Raw genomic sequence first — 14,347 nt, 5'->3', positions numbered from 1 at the left:
TGACCCAGGCAGCTTTGGGGGTGTTTCATGTCTCAACACAACATTACACACAGACATTTGAATGAGCTCTAGGCAGGGACTGGGCAAGGTGACCCTCTGGGAGCTCAGGTAGCTTGCTCAGACACGCGGCCTGTGACAGCCCTTCGCTGGGGAGCAGGGACAGGTCACCTCTCTACCTACCTCAGCACATCACCCACCCACAAAGCCACCTGCACACACAGGCAGCAAAGCTGGATTGCTCCAGGCTGCTTGGACACACCTTTGTTTCGATGGGAGTGTCAAAAGGAGCACACAAATCCGAGCTTCTGACCCTCAGCCACCTCTGAGCTTTACAATGGTCTCAGACAGCCCTACAGCAGCCATGGGCTGTCACCATTACACCCCTGACAGAGAGACAAGGTCCTGACATGCTCAGTGCACAGTCACCAGGGACCTTTGTTGGCCTGGTCAAACTCAGGTACCCCACAGTGGTCTCGGCAGCACATGGAGCACAGCCCAAGAGGATGGCACCCAAAACTGCCTGGCATCACTGCCTGCTTTGGCATGCACTGAACATCATATATCTGCTGACATACATATGCATAAAATATATTCAGAGTGCACACTGGCACACTGTGTTTTACACTTTCTATGAATCATACCCTACAACCTGTCTGTGCTTGCCAGGAGACTGAAATCCTATCACTGCACTCTTAAGAACATCATTAAGAGGTTTAAAGAATAGACTCTGCGTGTCTCCTTCAAAACAAATTTTGCTGTAATTTCTGAGGTTGATGCAAAACTTTAGCTGCAGTGCAGAACAATAAACAATACATATTTTATAATGGCAGCACAAAAATAGCACAGAATATTTCTTTCCTGGGCCTGCTACTGCTTCTCTTCTGCTTTAAGATCACAAGAGAAGAAAAGCACGGCTTATTTTGAGTGCCTTCCATTCAATGTTTGTTACTTATTTATTTATCTAATTTATTTTTCCTTTTTGTCCTTTGCAGCCCTGCTTCTGCACTAAGGGCTTTAACATGCCTACTTTGCACAGTGGTTTCCCTGGGATATTTTACTTATTTCAACTGTTCAAATGTTTATCTTCACCAGGAGTAAAAGGAGAAAAGCTTGATTCCCTCAGGGTGATGCAATGTTTCTGCATGGCATTTCAATAGCATCCTGTTATTCAAACAATTAGAAATCACAGAGACCATGCACGGAATTATCAGCATACTGCATGGAGATTTTTATTATTATGTAGTGCATAATGAAAATGATTTGAAGGACCCCAAAGCATCATAACAGGAGGAAGCACTGAATAATCAGGTGATTTTTTTTTTTTTAACTGCAAGAGCCCAAAATATTGTTTACTGGACATATGTCAAGCTAAAATGCACTAAAGTGGTGAATATATTTACTGATGGCCTTCCTTGCATACCAAATGCAGCACACTCTGGGAGTGTAGCTGGAGACAGAGCCAAGGAGCTTGGGCTACAGCTGCCACACTGCTGCTGCTGCATAGCAGGGATGGACTGGCAGTGCTTAAATATACCCATGGATTTTTCAGAGCATGCTTTGCATGGCAGCTCGAGGAGGATGTTCCAAAAGCATGGGCTGCTCCTGGAGAGACCCTGCTGTACAGCCTGAAGAGAGTCCCTGGGCACTGGCTGCTCCCCAGAGCTCAGTGAGGAGCTGGGCTCACGCTCCTCCAGTTTATTAGAAGTCTTCCTAGAGACTGCAGCTCATGAAAAAAATCTTTTATCTGCAGTACAAGACACTGCAACTTGAGTCCTTATCCCCCTTTAATTTTTGACCTGTAACTTTTTTACTAAATTGTTGACCAAAAAAATTACAAGCTTCACCTTTGCTTCCTTTTCACAATTCACAGCACCAATTATAGCATGACCTTCACCTGGCTTCCCAATGCCTCTGGTGCCCTCAGCAGTACATTGAATTGTGTGCTAACAACTTTAGGGCAAAATAAATGTGTCCCTCTCTTTCTCTCTTTTGTCCTTCTAAATATTATTCTTATTTAAAAAAATACTAAGTTGTATAAAGTGATCTTTGCTACACTGGATGCTTTAAAGCCAAACAGAGAATCACAAGGCTGATGACTGGGTTTAAAGAGTCATGGAAAAGCCCTCATACTAGCTGTGTGACCAGAGAAGAAAATTCTAATTCTGTGCACATGCCAGTTCAAGTGTCTGCAGGTATCTAATGTGTAAAGTTTATTTAGAACTCATAAAATAAAATAAATGCCTTTCTATGGTTTGCCTGCCCCTGGTGTCCTTCATGTCTCTGTGGTCTGTGCTAAAACAAAGCTTTGCTGACTGTTTCTCTCTCTGTAAACATCTGAGGCTGTCCTTCATCAAGTTTATTGCTGTGTGCCTCAGACTACTGATACTGTTCACTCCTATCTTGAAGCCAGCAGAATAATGAAAATTGTTTCCACAAATCCCACCGTTTCACCCTGGATTGAACAGCCAGTGGGAATATTGCGACGTTCAGTGGGAAGCATGGGACACTATCTAGCTGCAGGTCCTGGCATGGGCCTTGCCATGCAGGAAGGATCCATCTGCTCACGAAGAACTGCAGCTCTGTCTGGGATCAACCACAAATGTCTGCTTTAACTTCTGCTAACACTAGAAGTTACTTCTGAAAGTGGACTCTGATTAATCAGTGAAAAAGTAAAGGGATAGCAGAGACCAGTATGCTGCCAGCCCAATCCCTTGCTGCACCTGAGCTATCCACTGCTGGTGGGGAAGGGATGTGGGGACCTTCCTAAAATGAGCAAAAACTCTGGTAAAGGAATTCCTCAATGTGAAGTCTGCCTCCACATGTGCAAGCCCAGCCCAGCTCTCCCCATAAACCCCTCTGTGTCCTTAAACAAGTGTGCCTCCCGCTTCCTCAGGGATTCACAGAGCACTCTGAGGTAGAAGAGACCCACAAGGATCACCTTAGGTAAAACAGCCCATGCAGGGCTTGGACTCACAGCCTTGGTGTTATTAGCACCACACCCTGACCAGGGGTACCTGCCTGAGGCAGCACCACCTGAACTGGCCACATATTCCAGGATACCCTGCTTGGTCAGCTGTCTTCAACTACAAAACAAAATCCAGTCTGCTATTCAATGAAATTTTAGGAGGATACTTCCAGGCTTTCCTTCAGGCATTGTTCGCACCTCCTGCACAGGCAGAAAGGTTATCTGTGCACAGGATAACCTCGCATTATCTCAGCCCACAGGTATGAGCCTGGCACCCAAGCAAATCACTGCATTTGCAAGAAGGAGGGTGCAGTAGTAACCCTGTTTTTCTCGGAGCCTTCAGGGCTGTAGGTAAAAGCTGCTGTACAAGAGCAGCCATTCCTGCTGGCTGCGGATCTTGCCTCTGCTCTTGCTGCCTTGTGATGACCACGGGCTGGCTCCTTTTGGGATCAAGCCCCAAGGGACAGTGCTGCTGCCAGGGAAAGAAAGACAGACAAATGACTGCAATGTGCCATCTCAAGGACATGTCCTTGCCAGCAAACTAATGGGATGAGAGTAACCTTCTTCAGGGCCGGCACACAGATCAGTGGAATCCACCTGCAGCTCCTTGAAAGGAGCAAATGCTGTGCACTGGCCAGGACAGGCGTTCCTGGGGCACCCGTGCTGTTCCACAGGAGAGCTCCATTACCAAATGGGCAGGCTGAGACAAAGCAATTAAATCTGTACCTCTGGGGACATCTCACACAGGCTTTTAGCTGCAGCCCACACATGGGAAGGGACTGGGGCAGGAGATGGGCTCTGTGAGGAAGGGACACCTGCTACTCTGCAGGGGTTGTGAGAGCTGAGGTCAGCCCTGTGCGTCAGCTCCTACTGAGTTTTCCTCAGGCTCATATTTAATGCATGGGATGTATTTTTAATGGTTTAGATGTGTGAACAAACCGTGGCCTTGATGTTCCTACATGGGTGTGTGAAGGAGCCTCCGACCTTCTGCAACGGATGCGGTTCTATTTTAATAGTTAACATAAAGTGGGATGGAAGAGATGAAACATTCCATTAAGACATTTGATAATAAATTGGTAAGTGCTTTCCCAGTGTTTTACATAGTTATTCTCTCTGTTGATCTATTTAGCCAACACATGTAATTCTGAGCTACAAAGTTGTATTCCTGCTTTCGTAAACATACTTACATAAAACTCAATAACAACACAGTCTATTTATTGCTAAAACGCTAGTAGGAAATTGGAAAAGGTATAAATACAATTCATTGCTGGTGATCTCCTGCCCCCTGAAGGCACTGTAAGGCTCCAAATCTTGCTCAGTTCACAGCACCATAAAACCAAAGCAATAAATGTCACTCCTTACTTGATTGCGCATTAGGCCAATCGGCTTTTTATTGCGACTAAATAGGCCGTCAGGAAGGCACCACTCTCTTTACTTCTGGGGGATGACTTTGCCTAAATGGGGGGCCAGGGAGGAAGGGAAGCTTACTTTTAAATAACGAGGCTAAGAGAGAACAGGGGGAGAAGAAAGGTGCAAAGGCACGTCGCTCTGCAAGGCCTTTGCACTTGCTCTTTCATGCTGTAATGCCCTGATGTACGCAGACGATTATGTGTCAACGCACATTAATATCTGATGTGCATTACCATATTATCATCCCTTATGTGCACTTTCACAGCCTGGTGAGCCCAGGCTCTCCCAGCCATGGGGTTACACAACCAGCATCACTGTGGGGGTACGAACCGAGCCTCGCACAGCGCTGCCCCTGCAGGGAATAAAGGGACCCTCCTGTATCCCTCTCACAAAGCAGCAGGAGCTGGGTGATCCTTGCAATACCCTGTATCACAGCAGGAGCACAAAACAGCCTGCCAAAGCCATTCCTCCCAATGCAGATCAAGGCATGTGGTCAGAGGGCTGGGACACTTTCCTACCCAGGACTGAAAACTACAGTCATAGCTGGTGGCAGAGGAGTGAAAAAAAAAACCCAAATCTGAGTTCATTTGTTCCCCTGTTGATCTGGACACACGAAATGGTGGCAGTCCACCATGCTGTCATGTGTACATAGACACTGCCTGAAAAGACAGAGGAGGGATGCTGTGGCTGCCCCACACACGTGCACCATTGTGAAAGGGCAGGGCAGGGTTAATGCAGTCCCACAGCCACACCACCTCGATGCTGCCACTGTCACAGCAACCTTTAATTCACCTGCTCACACTGGGTGAGCCATTCCAGCCCCCAGCCAGGCAGAGGGAAGGCAGGAGAGGATAACCTCCCTTCCCCCCTTGGGTAGTGTCCCCAAAACCATCCCTGAGCCCCTTAAGGTGGGCAGCCACTGCAGCTCCTCCCCACTTTTCAACAAACAGCCAACTGGACTAATTGCAGGTCAGATTTACATTTCTCCCTGCTGACCACCCACCTCTCCATGTCTCCCATCCACGCACATACAGAGATAGGCATCTTGGCCATGGAAACCTAACAGGAAAATTGGCCTGTGTTGAGCTTTTGAAATTATTGCAGCTTTTTTCCCCCAACTGTAATGCTGACAGACTACTAATTGCAAAGATGAATGATGACTGTGTCTCTTACAAGCCTTCCTCCCCTTGAATTGCAGAAGAATTTGTGTTTTAGTCCTACAAGAGCATGTCATAAGACATAAACCCCCCAAAAAATCTCAGAAATTATTTTTGGCTTTTCACAAATCAAATATTTCCTCTGAAGCAACTGAAGCAGTCAGTAAGGCAAATTCTGCTTTTATCGTCACCATTTCCAAGTTATTCCTTTGCACTGTAAACTAACAGAGCATTCACACTCCAGCTGAGTTCGTTCTCCCTTCTACCAGCAAAAGCCTCCACAGGCTACTGAGAAAATACTCCACAGTTATCAAACTGGGAGAGAACTTTTGTTTCACTGAAGTCAGTGGGATAACTTCCATTGACTTCCCTAAGTTGGAGGTTCACCTACTGAACTGTAAACCAAGTTTGGGTAAGCATCTGAAAAGAGGAGAACAAGCAAAAAAAAAGATCTATAAGCTTTAAGATTGTGTAGAGTATAATTCCCTGGACACACAGCAGGTTTTGCTGTAATTGCAAAAGATAAAAAATGCTATTTTTATTACAAAACCAAATGTTAGAGATTCTAGTTTTTGGATAAGAGATGGATGTGTCATAGAAGGTCCTTAAAAACCTGCTTGGGTGAGTAGTACAGATGGAATACAATGTGGGTTTGCATTTATCTGAGAACATTTAGAGCCATGATATATAGTCTACACAAGAGACTTCCTCGATGTATAGAGAAAATATAGCCAATTTCTTTGTGTAGGCTGAATTATTTACCAGAGTGTTCCAAAGTGTATTGGTAATAAAACACTATGAAGTATAAGTAACTCCAGACAATCTTGGCTTATGTTAAAACAAGCTTTTTTTTTTTTTTTTTTTTTTTTTTTTAAAGCATGTTATTAAGAAAATAAATCCTGAGAATCTGGAAAGGCAGGACTTACTCAAATGAACACATGCCTCTGAAGGATTGTGTTGACTCAACAGAGAGAAAGGTCAAATTTTCCCAACCATCATCCTAAAGGAGTTGGGAATCAGTCTCACTTCAAAATTAAACAGGCTATTTTGGCACAGGATGAAGGATGCAGAGATGGCAAAGTGATTCTGTGAAACTCACCTAACTGGGAAAAATGGCTGGTTTTAACTAAACCCAAAAAATATATATGTAGAGTACACTGATTTCACCAGCTGGCCACACAAGCCATCATTTTCCCAAACATTACCTTTCTAGCCAGGCTCCTAGTAATGCAGTCAGTTTAGAAACACAAGATAGCCATTCCCTCCTCCTCTGGAGGACAGAACCATGGCTTTTGTCAGAGCTGCTGAAGATAAAGCCAGCTGCTTTTTCCATACCTTTCCTGGCTGCTTCTGCAGACTCATTCTGAGAAAGAGGAAAATCACCTATTTTTTGCTTGATTTAGGGTATTTCTGAAGGCTGTGGGGATATTTCTCTGTTAAGGTTTGGGAACAAAGTCACTTTTACACCTAGGCCAGTTTAGGTTGAAACTGCCCTCTGAAAGAGTCCTGCAGTACCTCAGCAGCTTGCCAGAGAGAAACCCGATAGGAGCCATGGCATTCATGCAATGCTTACCTGGAGATCTTATTTTCTGACCCTAACATGATGTCTAGACACTGGTTTCTAATGAGCCAAGTCTTTCACCAAGCTGGAGCTGCTGCAATGTTGTTCTTGTTTGTGCTGTGGACAGCAATTCAAGCTACAATTTTGTATTTTGCTGGTTTTCCCACTTGTGTGTCTGTTCATGTGGCATTTTTTTCCCAAGTCCCAAATGAAGAAGCATGGCTGGGTTCTCTCTTCAGCTCCCATACTCCAGGCAGCAGGATCTGCTGACCAGCCTCCTATAAAAGCCTCCAACCTGGCCCTTTCTTAGAGCAGGCTTTGGAATTAAAACATAACATACAGATGGGTAGACATCATCTTGCTTTTTCTAATATTCCTCATGTTTTGCCTTTCACTGCAAGTGCCTCATTGAGTAATTTCCAGTTGCTTAGGCTACATTTTTTCCAGTATTGCTGACTCTTAACCCACTGAATGGTGTCCTTACACTTATCTCAACATGGCATCTCAATAGTTTCCCTGGAAATCAGCTGCTTTCCTTTTATTTCAAAATCTTTTAACCACAGAACATGCACCAAACAAAACATTACCAGGTAACAGAGACAGAAGTGGGCTAATTTCTGGGCAGGCACTGGAAGTAGCTCTGCTATCAGGTTGGAGCTAAGTGACATGGGTGTGAGAGGGTGCAACTGCTTGGTCATCTGCTGCTGTGCAATGCAGAGATTGTGCTCCAGTGCCTTTAATTCCCTCTGCAAACCCTTGCCTGGACTCTTATTAAACATGACTACTAAGCTCCATGTGAAGATTTATGCAGCAGCAGCTTTGCTTCATGCCTTAGGTATGATCTCAAGTTAAGCAGAAATTTAAGTTTTTGCAGAATTGTGCATTTTTAATGATTTTATTCCATTCCTGTGCTTACATGAGCACAAGTCCAACACGTATGTGTAATTGTTATGCCCAGCTATGAACACAGATCTATATTTTCACTAAAAGAGAACAAAAAGCAACAGAAAACAGCAATCTATCTACTGTATAATGCCTGGGACATTGCAGATGTTAAAGCAGCTCGTTGTTTCTGCATCTGGAACAAGTAGGTCACACATAGTTATTATACACACTGCTGAACATGAAGCAGCCAATACCCGTGTAATGTATGTGAGACTTCAAACCACCTTTTAGTACTTTATAGCAGTACAGCATCTTGTTTGCAAATGCTCTGCTTGAGAGCAACTGATGGAAGGGGGAAGGGACCCAAAGCTGGCTGACCTAATTGCTGTGTGGATCGAGAAGCTGGCAAAATCATTAGTTTCTTTTATGTTTTCTTTCTATACTATAATAAAGATAAATATTGATTGCTGGGGCAGTATCGATTGCAGGGGTCGCTGCAGATGGCAGCTGCATGATTTGCACAGATATCTTCCATGTACAGAGCCACTTATTTGCATGAGAATGTGGTTTCACCCTCCTCAGGTGCTTCTGACTGTTTGCTTGCCTTATAGGAGCATTTACCCAAACTAGATGTACCAGTGATTAGCAGTAAAATATGAAGTGAGGGACTGAAAGAGCTCATCTGTGTAATACCTTTTGTGTATGTGCCTGTCTGCTGTGGGTGAGTGGTGTTTATCGTCCCAGCCGTGTGGACAGAGACACAGGGACCTGCTGTAATTATGCTGCAGTGTCCCTGACTCACCTGGGAATGCCACCAGGGGCACAGCACGCCTGGGACCAGCCCTCCACTGACCCAAACACTGAACAAGCCCAGCTCCTTCCTCCAGGCATGGATGCCTCCCTCCAAGTCCCAGCTTGGGGTCATCAGTGACCCTCAAGAATGGCTTCAGCATCTTCTCCTGAGCTGAAGCTGCCCAGAGGGATCCTTGTCCACTTGCAAGGTATGGAAAAGGCTCCTCCGTTGTGGGCCAGGCTTGTGAGGAGGGAAGAAAGTTTCCTACCACGAGCACAGTGCCCATTGCAGGGCATGGGAATCTACTCCCAGCCAAGGAAAAGTCCTTGGGGTGAGTGGGACCAAGTTGCAGGAAGCATCAGGGGCATTCAGGCACGTTTTTATCACTGGTACAGACCCTCCAGTGGCCCTTTCCAGGGTTAGGCACCTCCTGCCAGGGCACTGCTGCCTCTCTGCTCCACCTGCAGCCTCCAGAGGGAGGAATGGGCAGGCAGAGGAGCACTCTGGAGGAGGCCTCCTCATCTCCTTGGACACTGCCAGGCTGTAGGGGAAGTTCTCTCTGAGCACACCACTGTGTGTCTGCCTTCCAGCTAGCAACCTGCATGTTGCTGTGGGCACTGCTGCACTTCCACACTGCTGCAGGCTGACCTGCTGGTGTTGGAATGCAAAGGGAAAATATGCATATTTAACCCCAATTCATCACTGTGATTTTGATTAACTCTGCAAGTCAGGGGTTTGCAAGCTTTAATCTTGTTTTAAGAAAATCTTTATTGCCAGCATTTTCCAACTGGAAACTCAACCAAAGGATCTTTCTTATTATTTATCTCCTTCCACTCTGGACATATTGGTGGACCTCTGAAACAGCTGCCCAGTATTTATCCAAACCATGGCTTGTACAGTCTAGGGAGTGCTCTTATTTCCTCAGTGGCCCATAAGGAGGAGATTAATGCTGGAACCCAGGTTTCTGCACTGACACTAAGCCACTCCAGCAGAGAGCAGGCACTCCATTTGGTGAGCACTATTTATGTACAGTGAGTGTTTCATAGATGCTTTTTGGAAGAGCTGAGCAATACACCACAGCTCAAAATGTTACGCCTCATTCTTCAATTCCTTTTAAGTATATCTCTCGGGGTGTTATGTTGAGTAGCCCTGTCTTACAAAATCAATTATTCCTTAGCCAGCTCAGAAATAAAACCCAAAGCAAGCAACACCAAATGTCTGATTTACCAATAGATTGCAACCCCATGCTAAAGAGCGTAGCCACTGCCCTGCTTTAAATATTTATGAAGCCCACTGGTGCAAAATGCATTAAAGGTGGGAATAATGCCAATAATACACGATCCTCTTAGTGACAAGAAGCTTTCACATATTAAAGCAGCAAGATGTTAAAGACTTTCAAGTGAGCAGTCTTTGTTTTTAACTTGGAGAAAGAGATTCACTAATGGAATGCCAAATTGCATTCACTCTCATGATACTTGACTGCAGAACGGGATAATAACACATGTGTGCTCCTGCATGCCACAGAAAACCTGTTATTACAGGGGTTTCTTTCCTGCTTTTCCTCTGTACTTTCCAGAAAATGTTCACACAAATCCTACCCCTTCAAGTAATCTTCCGTGTGCCAACCCCCCATTAAAATCCCAGGAGTCTAGCCATTAACAGATTGGTTTTACGCAAATAAAAAGAATAAAAAATAACGGTGACAGAGTACAATAGCACAATTTAGATGAGTGACAACTGGCAATGAATAGCCAAAAAAAAAAAAAAGTTAAACTGGAGATAACAGTCTGCAAAATATAGACTGACAATGCAGAAGAATGTCAATTGTCACTTTAAATCACCAGCAGCCCAGCCACATCTGCTATCACACCTGTGCTCCCTTTTCTGATCTACTCTGGCACCCTAGAAATAGTAGGCAAACAGCCAGCCTTGCATCTCCAGCTCTCTGAAGTCTGGCTCTGCTACCAGCCTGCATTCCTCTCACCTGGAGCAGATCAGGCACTGACCCTGCACCCTCAGACTGCTCCTGACTGACAGGAATTCGCTGCTGGTGCTGGGAAGGACATCCTGTAACAGCAGGTCCCAGGACCACCATGAACTGCTGGTTCAGGTGAGAGAGAGCTAAAGGAGCTCTCAGACAGGTGAGACAGCTAAAGGAGCCCTGCTTACATCTGATACTTGAGCCACATAAAAATAGTGATCTTGGCAAGGGGAGTGGGGCAACATGTGCCTCTGGTGCCAAACATGAAAATTCAGCTAACATATATTGGAAAGAGTGGTTCTACAGCCTCCATACATAGTCCACTTTTAGTCTAGAAATAAAAAGAATGAAAAGCTGATAGCCAGAGGGTTCATTGTTTAGAAAGATGCTTATCCAAGACTAATCAGGGGGCAAGCACAGGAAAATATAGCTCTGTTAGGGCATATGAAGTTGTTTATTTCAAAGCACACCTTTCACAGGCTTTACATGGGGTTTGGGTTTTTGGATGGGAATTGGCTTTCCTGCCTCCCAACAGTTTGTCTGGGAGCATCTTCCCAGTGCCAGCCCTTCCCTGCTTCCTGCCCCCAGCAGCACCTTCCCGTGCAGAAAGAGTGCCTGTCAATAAAGACTGAGTGTCTCAGCTCCTGCCACCATTCTGCTGCTCTGTAAAAGCCAGCTTGTTTCAAAAGGGAGGAATTAGATTGTGCAAAAGCTGCAGTGGGAACACTGGGATAAGTTGGATCAGGCAGTTTTACCAAGCTATTTCTGGAAAAAAATAAACACTGCTACTCAGTGCTTATGATTAATAATGTTATCTTGTAGCTAATTTTATTCCTTGCCCCTCTCTTCTCCTGCCTTCCAATTTGGAAGCGCACTTAATTATGAAAACATGAGCACTAGACTGTGAATTTTGATATATTAATTTCACCGTGGTTTTGTTTCTACACTGCACCACCAAAGCTCTCAAGGACAACCAGTCAAGGAGACAATGAAAATCATAACACCTGGGGTAATTTTCTTAAGCAAAGTCAACATTAGGCAATTTCTTACTCACAAATTTCATTGCATTACTGAAACCTATAACCATGATGCACCTTGCTCCTGTTTTTCAACACCACAATTTCCTTTGATGACTGAAGTCTGAGAAAGGACTCAGTGGTTTTTTTGCTCAAGGCTTTTTTAAGGACTAGAACCAGATATTACTAAGGCTGGCAAGACCAAACCAAAAAGAGCACCAATGGATAACCATGACCATATTCCTGAGCTCCTTCACTCAACAGAACTGTTCCTCATTTCATGCCTGACCAAGAGTGCACAGATGCCTTGCCTGGGTGCCCAACACTGGCCCCAGCTATCACGTTCACCACTCATTTATTGACTCCTCTCTGCTCCATTCTCGTTCTCCACACTGGAGCTCTGCCCTCAGTGTTTTACTGACACCTCACTGCCCCAGTTTGTCTCCACTCTTTAGCTACCACTAGCCCACAGCCCCAGAAGCACCATCCAGACAGCAGCTCTGACATTTGCATGGTTATTTCGTTGTCTCTCTAAATCTGTTTTAATTACTTAGAGAGAAACATGAGGCGTGGCATTAGGGCAGTGTTAGAAATATAGCTCTGTGAATAGTGACCTTTTTGATCTATTGGCTGTTCCAAAATCACAATGAAATTATTAGCTCAGAGCTGGCTTAATGTAAGTTTGCATATATCCTAGGCAAAATGAAAAATAAAAGTCTGAGTTGATAGAATTATTTTCCCTTCAGCTTTTGTAATTAAGGTTTAAAATAAAAAAATCGGAATAATTTGGAAACCCCTTTTAAAAAATAAAAATTAAAACTATTTCCATTGAGAAAATGTTGAAACATACACTCTCATTTTTTCAAGCAATTAAGGGCAAGGTTTTCAACCCCAGCAAAACAGGAAAAAGCGAGACAGATTTCCCAGCCTTTCTAATGCCACACATGAATTAACATGATGATAATACTAATGATACTTTTTAACTGGAAAAGCTTCAGGTCAATTATTTTTCCCAATTCTATTTTTTACTGAAGTATGAAGCTGTAAAACCCCAGATGGAATAACATAAGTTATAATGGCAACAAAATGGATAACCGTGTTTCTAAACTCGGTCTAAATCGTGCATGTTCCAAAATTATAAACCAGAGTGTTTTATACATTTTTTCAGAGTAATAACCACCTCAGTCACTTTGAGATGAATCTCTGTGTGCAGAAAACAGAGTATCTAACATTTGTAACGCTTTCCAAACCACAGTACCTTTAAATAATACAACATTCATTAAAATAGAAGAGTAGAGCAAATTACTGTACCAAACATCCTCTGCATCTTCATCACACTCTGCCCCAAACTGGCAAATGTCACAGGTCGATGTCTCTTTTTGATTGGTTTCACCTGAGCCTTCATTGACTGTTTGATGGAAAGCAGAAGAATATACATTAGTAAAGACAGCACTGTAGCAAAGCACTTCTTTCTCTCTCTAGAAAAATCTATTCACTGCATCAGCTTAATGTGCTGCTCACAAAGATGATGGCTGGCCAACAGTGTTCCTGAGCGGGCCAACAACACAAAGATTTCCATGCTGGCCTGTGATAAATCCCCCCAATTACACAGCTAAAAGGAAAACCAGAGTAAAACCCTTCCTTTTCCCTCTCCCCTCAATCAATGACCCCTTCAAGCTGCAGCCTAGGAAGGTCATGTCCCCACTGAGCCTTGCTGCTTTGTTCCCTGGGAAAATAATGGAGGGGCATTGATAGCATCACATGCTGCCTCGTGTCCTTTACCCATGAAGGCCTTGAGATGGCCCCAAGGGGATGCTTTCCTCGAAAATGTTTTGAATTTACCTGCCGTGTGGTGCAATCTAGTCCACTCCAAAGGCAAAACATTTTTCTCTGCAGAAGCACAGCTATGAGCCCCAAGGACTAGTTATCTCTGGCGGGGAAGATTTAGTGCTGTCCAGAGGAGAGGACATTCTCCAGCATAGGTTAAATTTGAAACCAGGGGAAAGTCAATGCTGATGTCTGCAATTGTCTAAGGTTTGTACCTGGCCTGTAAGCCAAAAACAAGACGGGACTAAAGGGAAAAATCAAAATATGGGTGTAAGAGGACGGCAAAAAAATATTGATGGCTGAGTACTGAAAGGCAGAAAGAGACACTAAGGTGGGCACCAAGAAGAAGGTTTGTTAAAAGATCCAAAAGAAACATTATCTATGTTTCTACTGAAGTGTACAAACACCCCTTGGTATCTTTTGAAAGATGCCACACTCCAGCAAGACTGTACCTAGAGATACCCTGCCAGTTGCAGAGTTATTAAACCAATGCAGACTTTAAGCATCAATCAGCTCTGCTCAGACTGATGTTGTTATCTGCACCAACAGCCTCTGCAGTGTGTGTCATCTCTCGTGCATTTGGAGTCAGCAGCATGGTGCAGGCTTCTGCCCACCTGGCTGCAGCCCACCAAAGCTGGAGTGTCTTGGTAGCCCCAGTGACAGCCACTGGACAAACGTACATCCAGGTTGTTACCAGAGCCTTCTGTGTCAGAGGGCTCTGATTTTGAAAAAGCTGCTTTTGTTATTTGCTC

At 44.4% G+C, this 14,347-nt stretch overlaps 1 protein-coding gene across 2 annotated transcripts in view; it reads right to left on the bottom strand.

The window, feature by feature from the left end:
• Positions 1 to 14,347, bottom strand: part of TMEFF2 (transmembrane protein with EGF like and two follistatin like domains 2) — a 123,620-nt gene that overhangs the window by 38,035 nt on the left and 71,238 nt on the right. For both annotated transcript variants that reach the window (XM_041403217.1, XM_041403218.1), the window contains exon 5: positions 13,080 to 13,176. In XM_041403217.1, the coding sequence (XP_041259151.1) occupies positions 13,080 to 13,176 (97 nt within the window). The remainder of the gene's footprint in view (positions 1 to 13,079; positions 13,177 to 14,347) is intronic.

This window comes from Onychostruthus taczanowskii, unplaced genomic scaffold, assembly GCF_017590055.1.
Source record: "Onychostruthus taczanowskii isolate IOZ18803 unplaced genomic scaffold, ASM1759005v1 scaffold20, whole genome shotgun sequence".
In the NCBI taxonomy this organism is placed as follows: Eukaryota; Metazoa; Chordata; class Aves; order Passeriformes; family Passeridae; genus Onychostruthus; species Onychostruthus taczanowskii.
Note: the sequence above shows the minus strand (reverse complement) of the source record. Positions and strands in the feature narration are given on the sequence as shown.